The sequence below is a fragment of the Priapulus caudatus genome, unplaced genomic scaffold (genome assembly GCF_000485595.1).
Source record: "Priapulus caudatus unplaced genomic scaffold, Priapulus_caudatus-5.0.1 Scaffold1289, whole genome shotgun sequence".
Classification (NCBI taxonomy): Eukaryota; Metazoa; Priapulida; class Priapulimorpha; order Priapulimorphida; family Priapulidae; genus Priapulus; species Priapulus caudatus.
The window spans coordinates 50,082-60,557 of NW_014578350.1; the positions used below are offsets into that span (position 1 = coordinate 50,082).

At 47.2% G+C, this 10,476-nt stretch overlaps 2 protein-coding genes across 3 annotated transcripts in view; one reads left to right on the forward strand and one right to left on the reverse strand.

Annotated features, from left to right (window-relative positions):
• Positions 1–3,503: 3,503 nt before the first annotated feature.
• Positions 3,504–10,476, reverse strand: part of LOC106816119 (nucleolin-like) — a 13,557-nt gene continuing 6,584 nt past the window's right edge. For both annotated transcript variants that reach the window (XM_014820673.1, XM_014820672.1), the window contains exons 6-11: positions 7,091–7,238; positions 6,117–6,271; positions 5,479–5,605; positions 5,066–5,214; positions 4,666–4,818; positions 3,504–4,430 (exon numbers count right to left, since the gene is read on the reverse strand). In XM_014820673.1, the coding sequence (XP_014676159.1) occupies positions 4,420–4,430; positions 4,666–4,818; positions 5,066–5,214; positions 5,479–5,605; positions 6,117–6,271; positions 7,091–7,238 (743 nt within the window). In that variant the 3' untranslated portion in view covers positions 3,504–4,419. The remainder of the gene's footprint in view (positions 4,431–4,665; positions 4,819–5,065; positions 5,215–5,478; positions 5,606–6,116; positions 6,272–7,090; positions 7,239–10,476) is intronic.
• The window catches only part of LOC106816116 (nuclear localization sequence-binding protein-like), a 21,645-nt gene continuing 16,356 nt past the window's right edge, over positions 5,188–10,476 (forward strand). The window contains exons 1-2 of the mRNA XM_014820669.1: positions 5,188–5,221; positions 7,127–7,258. Coding sequence (XP_014676155.1) covers positions 5,188–5,221; positions 7,127–7,258 — 166 coding nt within the window. The remainder of the gene's footprint in view (positions 5,222–7,126; positions 7,259–10,476) is intronic.

Genomic DNA, 10,476 nt, shown 5'->3' on the forward strand with positions numbered 1-10,476 from the left:
GTTAAGACTAATTCTGTGTCCGACGACAGGGCTGCCGGATTTTGGGGGTGGGGCGCCGTCGACGGTTGCCAGTCTGGGTGTCGGGTTGACTCTCGCGAGCGTACGTTACCGAGAGGTTTTCTGTCGGTTTCGGACGTTAATGACCTCACCAGGTGGCAGTACGTGTTTTCGTCGCGAGAAATCTCGCCTCCCGATTCGGCGTTCTGTTCCCCTCGCTTCCTTCCTCACTCCCCCCGCCTTTCTTCACCTCCCATTCTCCTTTCTCTAACATTTTCGGCAGGTGTGCTTGCCACGGCAGCGTTCGTTGGTGTGTGCCATAGATTACGCGAAAATTGCGGCTCGGGACGAATTCACGCGACGCTGTCTTGGAAACAAGCGAGCGTGCGTACTTCCTACGCGCGCGCGTTTGCCCCCGGTACTGCAGCATGTGCAGGTGGCTGTCGCTCGTCCCGCTACTACGTTGTATGGTTTCTTTCTGTTATTTGCGCGTTAAAGCGGATAAATCTCGCAGCTAGATACATATATATACCTACTGTGAGCTCGTCTGTGTTGCAAAAATTCACTACAACTCAATTGTATTGCTACTTTCATAACATTTCTTCTCAAAATCTAAACGAAATTACTTTTCTTACGAAAGTAGCACCACAGTGATGTTTACACGTCCGGGACACAGCGGTGCGATCGGCTCAATTCATTAAAAAACAAGTTAGGCCTACTTCTAGCTGTGTGACATTGCCTCGTCTGACGCGATTTTGAAACTCCTAATGTTTGTAGCACTTCTCTGGCTCAATGAGAACATTTCGTGATGTTTGCACACTGTAAAGTAAGTAGTATCGAACCGTAAGTATGCTCACAGTAGGTATATATAGGCTTTTTGTTGCGAGGTTTATCCACTTTAACGTCCTCTGTACGTGCAAGCGGGTGCATCTATTTACCGAAACTGCGGAAAGCATGCCGTGCTGGCTTGGCTTCTTTGTTCACGAAAAGTAGATGGCGTGTTTTGTACTATAGTAGCGCGTGGTAAAAGTTATGATAATAATAGTAATAATAATATTGATGATTACTATCGTACTAATTTTGATAAGAAAAGTCTGGAAAACGTGGCCTTTTCGAACGTAAATGTTGGCGGGCCGTTTCTGTTTTGCGACGTCGGAAACCGCTTCAGCGGGCAGCATAGGTGGCGCTACCCGACGTGCTCCCGCTCATCTCTGGTTAAACGTATTTTCTGCATTGGCCGGGGTGGGGGCGGTCGGCCGTCGTCCGTCGTTCGTCTCTGGTGTTTCGTTCGCCGTCCGCGACCGTCAGAGTAGTAATACAGTCTCGGCTCCCGTAATTATAATAATTATGCTATTAAGCTGACGAGATTAACCATCTCGGCGTTTATAAGCGCAGGCGAGACTGAGCTGTTCTGCGGACGACCGCGGCTAGACGGGTTCCTCGTTCTACAACCTCTTCCGTTCTTAAAACGTGTCGGCGCGTGAAGTCCGGAGAGGGAAGAACTCTGCGTCGTCGTAGTCGGCGTCTTAACACGCTCCGGTTAAGTTACGAGTTACGAAGAGTGTGGGTTGAGAAGAGTGTAGCCCAGACGTTTCGTCTGGCAGTGCGCCGCCAGGCAGAGCGGGCGGTTTTTTTTTTAGCTCCGTTCGACGATTAACGGCATTGATTTTTGTTTGTTTTAGATATTTATTGTCAGTACGTGTGTGCGCGGCGCGCGTGCGCTTTGCGAAAGCCGTGACCGGTGACGCGGCATCAAGCTTTGACGAGCGACGCTTGTTTTGGCGCTCCCCGCTGCCCCCGCCGCGTATCTCTTGAGTGAAGCTTCAGCCTGAGTCGAGATCGCCCGACCGATGTTACGTTCACGAGCGGCGCCCTCTGTAGGCGAGGGACCCGAGAATTCGCGACATTTCTCGGGGCAGTGTGAACGACAGCCGCCGCCGCAGTTTGCTAGCCCGCGATGTTATAGAGGGCGCCACCGATTACCGCCGCGAGACGTCCGCGACAGTGAAACGCTTCAACCGTTGTTGTCTCCGTGTTGTGTTCCGGTGATGTGTGAGATATTTATGACGATGACCCCTTCTTGCTCTACCCTACCCTACCCTGCCCCTTCAACTAGTTTTTTGTTTGCAAAACAAGGTGTTATTTCATAGCTACTCTGATCGTATTAAGACCGCACTTACGTGTATTGATTTTTATATTGGAATAAATGACAGTATATCCAGTGTAAGACGTTTGTTACCTTCTGCAAATTATCTTTGTTTATTGATCGTCGTTTTTGTTTACTTGTTTTCGCCGGTTGTGTTTAGAGGTAGAGTGGAACAGTACAGAGCACAAATGTACAGAAACTCAACCATTTACAAGACTCTTATAAGACACGTAGTCTATCTGCTGTCTATGGTTGGTCCATCGGGGGCGTACCCAGACATTTTTTTTATGGTAGTAAAATATGCAGCTCAAGTTGTTTATTTTTACTGGGAAATGCCTTGCCGTGCGACATCCTGGCGTAATGACAGCTGTAGTCATTATCTTATCACAACGCATAATTCTGTAGAGCGCGCAACTGAAGCGTTATAGTTAGTTGTTTTGTTTTACAGTAAAAAGGTCATCGCTACTCTCTCTTTTATTCTGAAAATTTTTAACGTATGGCATAATTGCGTACTTTGGCGTATAGGTAGCACATACGCGGCCTGGCCATCGTACTGCAGAAATAATAAATTTTTACCACGGTAGCAATAATTCAATTAATTAGGGTTAATTATGGCCTTTTCACCTAATAATAGGCCTTGTAATACATAATTTAACTGAGGTAGAAATATTTCAGCTTCTGTTAAATTATGTGTACCAACGCCTCTGATCGAGTAATAGGACAATAATTTTACCAGGGTGAAAATAACAAAAACTTGTTGGTTTACAAGAAAACTTAAAAGACGCGTGGTTTAATGTTGTCGGTGCTTTAGAATTTTTACCCGTTCCGGTTAAAATATTATTTCTATGGCCCTACAGTAAAAAACAGTTTATCTGCAGTTAAATTATGTGTAACAAGGCTACTGACTGGGTTAAAAGGGCCATAATTTAACTGCGGTAAAATTACAAGCGCCATCGTTGCACCCAATGCCTGGCAGAGGCTTTCTTATATGCAATTTAATTTAGGAGGCCACGTTGGAAATTATTTTATTTAGCTGTTTAATTTAACCACGGTCGGGGAATTCAGTTTGGAGGAAAGACTTTTAGTGGTATTAAAATTTATGGTGTAGCAAGGCCGACGTGATCGAGTAAAAGGCCAAAGTAATAATATTGGTACCGGGTCATGGGTGAAAACTCATCAGTTTCCAAGAAGACTCTTAAAAGACATGTAGTTTATATCAATGTCGTCATCTTTGTTAATCTGTTGTGGTCTGGATCTCTTTTCGTCTTTGTTTATATCTGTCGTCGTCTTTGCTTATCTGTGCGAAAGGTGGTTGTGTTTAGAGGTTGATCAGCACAAATAAAATAAATACAGAAACGAGTTGGTTTACAAGAAGACTCAGAAGACACCTTTATTTTCGGATCTAGGGTTGGTACACGTGGAATGTCTGCAGACAACTTCGTAGACTTTCGTACAACTTCGTAGGTCGCCGAAACGCACGTCGTGCAGAGCTGGGAACCTCTCGACATGCAGGCGCCCCCTCGCGTCCGGTCGCCATGGAAACGCGTCCGGCATGGGGCGACGCAATGAGAGTGCAACCACCGAGATGGAGACGATGATCGACGCGCGATCTTCTCACGTCGAGCGAGGCAACGAGAGACGTGGAAATCACGAAAGGTCGGACGCGCAAACACGCGCAAACACGCGCAAACACGCGCAAACACGTAAACGAACGCGCGACGCCACGCTGACGTCGACGCAAACACGGCGACAACAGGAGTATCGTCTGAGCTTAGGAAAACAAAACACAAACACAACGCAATCAAAAGTAAAACTCCCGACACGAATTAAAACACTAGCTCCCGCTACGCATCCCGCCTCTGGTACTGCCACGCACATGACGCGACGTTTCCTCTGCTTTAGATGGCAACTATTTCGACGACGATTTCGAGACTATAATTATGAAGGAAGCGCGATCGGCCCGCCACCGACAGATGTTCGCTTGTTAAGATTCGATTGTCAATACCCGGCGCCAGTAACGTCGCCGTGATTCCGTATAGAGACGAGCGGGGGTCACTCGCACGCGGCCATCGATCTTCTCTCTCGACTGTTCAAATAGCGGCGACTCGTCCCCAACAACCGGTGCGGGTGACGCCGCTCCAAAATTAGTTCCGCAGCAATATTAGTTCTGTTGTCATGATTTCTCGGCCTCTGATTTCCCAACTGTACACGACCGAGGCGTTCTCCGCACCGCCTCGCCTCAGATACACTGCTTCCTGGTGATTTCCCCAGTAAATTTATTCGTCATCTAGAAATAAACAAAATGGAGAGAGTAAGTCTCAAGTGATATGCTCGTGGTAATATTTGTTTTTCAAGTCTTTAACAGCTTGCTGGAAAAATGTGATGTGTGCAGTCGTAAACAAAATTTCTGACAATTTTCTGTTGTTCAGATACATAATCTAGAAATGAAATGTGCTTCGAACTTGATGTCAATAAGAATAGATGAGTATTTAAAAAACCTGAACAAATTTTAAGCCACGTACCATCATCATCGTCATCATCATCATCATCCTCATCATCGCTCTCATCATCGTCCTCATCGTCTTCGTCAAAATCATCATCATCCTCATCGTCGTCATCGTCATCATCTTGCATCTTCCCTTGCGATTTCATTCCATTCTTCGCCTTTGTCTTCTCTGAAAAAAGCAACGAAAAATCCATGATTACAATAAAAAAAACTCGAACACATTTTCTAAAGTCGCCTAAAGGACGAAGAGAGACAATACTTAAAAAAACAAAAACAAAAAACAAAGCAGGAATAAAAAGGCAGCAGAGTAGGCAGCAACGCATCCCCGCATCATACCCTCGAGGATTGAAGAGTCACAAGAAACGAGACCAATCTCTAATTACACCACGCCTACACACATACACGCACACACGTACCAGCATTCTTCTTTATGCCCTTCTTGGTCGCCTTGCCCTTTGCGCGCGCGTACTGTAGCACCAGCTTGCCTCCCTTCACCTCCTTGTCCTTACAACTGTCGTGCGCCGCCTTCGAATCCTCGATGTTCACAAACTCGACAAAGACGCAGCTGCGAAGTGAGAGAGAGAGAGATTGTCAGGTTAGAATTAGCGCATCTTATTCACAAAACAAACAAACAAACAAACTCCCGTCGCATACAAGCGACAAAAGAATTACGCTCCGCAAAAAAATTTCGCAGTTTTCAGATCTTTTCGAATTTTCGGGATCGCGGGCGAGAAAGATTGCGGACCTCCCACCGCGCGCGCCGGTCCACGATTTCTTGCGCGCACGTCGGTCCACAGGGGGCAGCAGTGCTGTGCCGCGTCGTACTTACTGCGTCAGAGATCCTCTCTGGGGGAACCTGATGTCCTTGGCTTTTGTGAAGACCTTTCTCAAGTCCAGCTCCGTCGCTCCCTCTCCGAATCCGGTGACGTAGAGAATGTGCGGATCGAACTTGATGTCTGCAAGAAACGCACGCACGCACGCACACACACGCTGTAAATCAAGGCACGCTGATCAGACGCTTGGAGTTGGAGTCGGAGAATTTACGGGACGTCGCAAATTACAGGACCCCCCAAAAAAGAGAACCCTACCACGATCGCTCAGAGAGTAAGAGCCAGCCAGCGAGCGAGCGACAGAGAGAGAGGTGAAGTGCATCCTAGGCTTCTACACGTGTTACAGTCTTCCCCCAGGTCGGGAGGCGGTAGCAGGGTTCTCCAAGCTTTTTCATTATAGCATGGCGGGTGCTGCCTTTACGGTCCTAGTTGCAAATCGCCGAAGGCGGTTTGCGTGCTAGGGGGGTCCGGGGGCTATGATATTTAGAGTGGCTGGTGCATTTTAGGATGGCGGGGCTTGACGATATATGTGCTCTTGGAGAACCCTGGGTGAGATCCCCCCCCAACCGCCCCTGCAGTTAGTATAGGGAGTACAACCCCTGCAGCGACCCCCCCCCCCTACAGTGCTGGAACTTACTCGGTTGCTGGCCTGGCTTTGTCGATGTGGCGCCGCCGCTGCGCTTGCTGCCGCAGAAGTCGATATGCAGCGGCTTGCCATCCAGCTTCTTGTTCTTCAGCTTCTCCATGTTCTTCTCTGTGATCGCCTCGCTCTCAAACTCCAGGAAGGCAAACCTGCATCCGTGCAAGAGAGAGAGAGAGAGAGTGAGAGTGTGGGGAGGTGAAAAGAGTGTGAGAGAGGAAGAGGGAGACGGAGGAGAGTGTGAGAGAGAGAAATTGAAGGAAGGACATACAACAGGCAGAGCTTTTGCGTTGGAGAGACATTTGCGTCTTAGGAAAGCAGTACTCGCAGCACCCACGTAAATACCAGCCCACGTTAAAGGGACTACGTCACGAATTTTCTATGGTAAAATTTGTAAAAAAAATTGCCATTTTTTTACATTAAAAGTAAGAACTAACGGGACTAAACAAATTGTCAAATTCTTACCTGATAAGATTGTTTCTCAACTAGTTAAAAATCCAAAAAACCTGGACGATTTGAATTAATGTTCTCAACATTAATTACTTGCTATGGGCTATGTATTCGGTCATGAGTGTATGTTCACATCGAACAATATATTAAAATAGGAAGTATAATGCAGCATTTTAACCATAAAATGTGAACAGAATTACTTATATATATTTTTTATTATTTTTTTATTATTTAGGGTGACGTAACTACTTTAAGCAAACGGTCCCCCTCCCCCCTCACCCCGTCCTACCCGCTTGAATCAACGTATTAGCCAGCGAGCCGTGCAGCCGTAATTTGCACGATCAGTTTTGAAACGGCATGACCAAAAATGTGTAGCACGGCCTAAAATATTGATCTAAAGCCTTCGGCAGTCTTGGCTGAGACACACATACAAAAAAATTTCACTCCCAAATATTTTTTCTGCACTCCCACAATACTCATTCCTGGCTAATACCCTGTGCCCTACCCGCTTGAATACGCACCAGGACGGTGTCTTCTTCTTGTCCTTGCTCTTGTAGTAACCCTGGCGTATGCGCACATCGCGGATCTGCGGCGACAGAGCCTTCAGCGCGGCCACCGTCACCGTCTGCTCGAGCATGCCAACGTAGAGACAGCGTCGCTGCTTCTCCTCTGCAACGACGAGAGTGCAGGTGAGCGAGGGAGGAGTGCGCGTGTGGGAGAAGGGAGGTGTGCGCGTGTGGGAGGAGGGAGGAGTTCGCGTGTGGGAGGAGGGAGGAGTGCGTGTGGGAGAAGGGAGGAGAGTGCGTGTGCGAGCGAAGGGAGGAGTGCGCGGTGTGGAAAGGGAGGAGAGAGTGCAACGTGTCGCCCGGAGAAGGGAGGAGTGCGAGTGGGAGGAGGGAGGAGAGTGCACGCTGAGCGAGGAGGAGTGCGTGTGGGAGGAGGGAGGAGAGTGCGTGTGGAAGAAGGGAGGAGAGTGCGTGTGGGAGGAGTGCGCGTGTGAGAGAGGGAGGAGAAGTGCGTGTGGGAGGAGGGAGAGTGGCGCGTAGTGAGGAGGGAGGAGAGTGCATTGGGAGGAGGGAGAGTGAGCCGTGTGCGAAGAGAGGGAGGAGAGTGCGTGTGGAAGGAGGAGGGAATGTGCGCGTGTGAGAGGAGGGAAGGAGAGTGCACGCGTGAGGAGGGGGGAGGAGTGCCGCGGTGTGGAGAAGGGGAGGAGAGTGCGTGTGGGAGGAGGGAGGAGTGCGCGTGTGGAGGAGGGAGGAGATGCTACGCGGGAGGGGGGAGGAGTGCGGCGTGTGGGGAGGAAGGGAGGAGAAGTGCGTGGGGAGGAAGGAGGAGTGCGTCGTGTGGAGGAGGAGGAGAAGTGCAAGCGCGTGGGAGGGGGGAGGCAGTGCGGCGTGTGGAGAACGGGAGGATGAGTGCGTGTGGAGGAAAGGAGTGCGCGGTGGAGAAGGGAGGAGAGTGCACGTGTGGAGGGGGAGTGCGGCGTGTGGGAGACAGGGAGGAGAGTGCACGTGTGGAGGAGGAAGGAAGTGCGCGGTGTGAGAGGAAAGGGAGGAGGAGGAGAGTGCGTGTGGGAGGAAGGAGGAGTGCGCGTGTGAGAGGAGGGAGGAGAGTGCACGTGTGGGAGGGGAGGTGCCGCGTGTGGGAGAAGGGAGGAGTGCGCGGTAGGAAGAAGGGAGAGTGGGGGCATGTGGGAGATGGGGGAAAAAGGAGTGCACGTGTGGGAGAAGGAGGGAGTGCACGTGTGGAGGAGGAAAGAGGACACCAGGAGGGAGGACATGTGCGTGTGTTTTTAGAGGAGGAGAGAGCGCGAAGCAGGGAGGGAGGGAGGAGGGAGGGAGGGAGGGAGGGAAAAGAGAGTATGAGGGAAGCGTGTGCGTGAGAAGAGGTTGAGAGCGTGCGATTATATCTGGTTTCGCGCGAGGCCAGGGTTTGAAAATCAGAATGCAGGCCCGATATACCCGCGCCTAAAAAGGGAACCGAGAAACATTGGTATCCACAGCTGGCAGGGAAACTTCGAAGATCACATGTTCATTATTATATCAATTTCTCACCAATATTGTATCAATGTCACAACTCACCGATCTGGTGCAGTTCTTTCGTACTTCTTCCTGCCCTAGTTTAATGGCTGAAAAGTGGGAAGAAAGCAAGTTAGACTAACCTACCCTCTAATAGATCGCAACGAGTAAATAGAGATCGTCCCTGATTGGCAATAGAAGATTCGGAGTAACTGAACGTGATATCGTCTGACATGGGTCGTGAATACTCAGTCACCTGTTAGATTAACCCTGTTAACTGTTGGCTTCTTTGGCCGAATGTTTTCGATTCGGTGTTCTGATTTTCTCTTCTGTGAGATTTTGTGCCCCGCCGGCCAATCTCGGCTGTTTGTTTTGTGACTTCTTAGAATTTTGCCTTGTGGAACGCGGCAGCCTCTTCCTCATCTGCGAAACAACTTAATTAATGATTTATCTAATTACTAGTTGTCTATTGATTGTTATGTGTGATGGCAATAACAGAGTTCGTGACTGCAACTCATGTTAAACATTTACATCAATGCGTAACCATATTCGTTGTTTTTGTTTTACTCGCACATTTCATAATGAGTTGATGTTACAAAATCACAACAGCCACGACAAAGGATGAAAATAAGTTTTACCATCGTCCCATTCTCACTTCCATATCGCGAAGTCCAAATTCTCGCCATTCTCCTAAAAACACACCACACATTTTAAAGCCAGGCGTACAACAGAGAGGGAAAAACTGACAATCAAAACTATAGGCCGCCTATTCAATGAATTCAATTCAAAAAAATTTATTTATGCACCACAATTAGCAAAGATACAATGCTATCAGAAAACATTACATGGAGGGTGAGAAGGTAGCGAAAGACCATAGGGGTCATCGCGAGTCAAGCTTAATCCCTTTAATATGTAGCAGTAGACATAATATTGAGCACTAGATATTCGTTGTATTGCAAATTAAGGAGAATTGAGATAAATTTGGCAAAATAGAAGTAGTAATGGTGCACGTATATATCAGTGAATAACAAACAAGCAAGCCAGTAATCAGTTTACAGTAATGAGGCTAAGCCATGAAATAATGTTCGTAGCAGAGAATATATATGAATTTGGATAACTTATTGAGATTAGGTATAATTCCACATCTTGGGTTACTAGTAATATACAGAACCAGGATAAAAAAATATAAAAAAATATACTCAATTCAAAGAAACATTTTATACGAGCCGTAATAATATTTAATAAGTACATTCCGCAAGAAGCTGGTTATTACCTGATACTCACCGAATCAGTCGTGTTAAAGGTAATCAAGGAGATTTTTATTTTTTTTTTACATGTCTACATTTTTGTTTTAGTGTATTCACTAACAATTTTTAGTTCCGAATGTTTTTTCTATCTATTACACACAGTTTCTTATTATTTTTATTTTTTTTTTTTCCGAGGGCACTCGTTTGTCACACAGCATGTAGCTTTAATTTTTTTTGCGCACGCCGCCGGGTACTTTCAAGTAGATGAGTAATTAAGCACTATTTCGTCTGTCATTAGACAAAATTGCTTTTTTGTGCAATTTTTCTTTTTCGCTGGGAATAAGTTTCTGGGGTCAACTAGAAATTGAATAATTTGCATTATGCAGAGCTGTGCAAAGTTAGAATGCCTTTCTTTTTCGTGGACGTCTAGAAAGCATTAGAAGTAAATTGTTCTTTTATGTTGTGTCTTCTCGTTTCGTGTTATGTTTGACATTTCCGTATTCAGGTTTTTTCGGTTGCGTAGTCTACAGCAGTGATTTCCGACCGGGTTTATAATACATGTTGTTTTTGATGGCTGAAATGTAGTTCGTGACATTGTTATAATTACTTTTGTAAAGCAGCACTTCGCGATGCACATTTTGT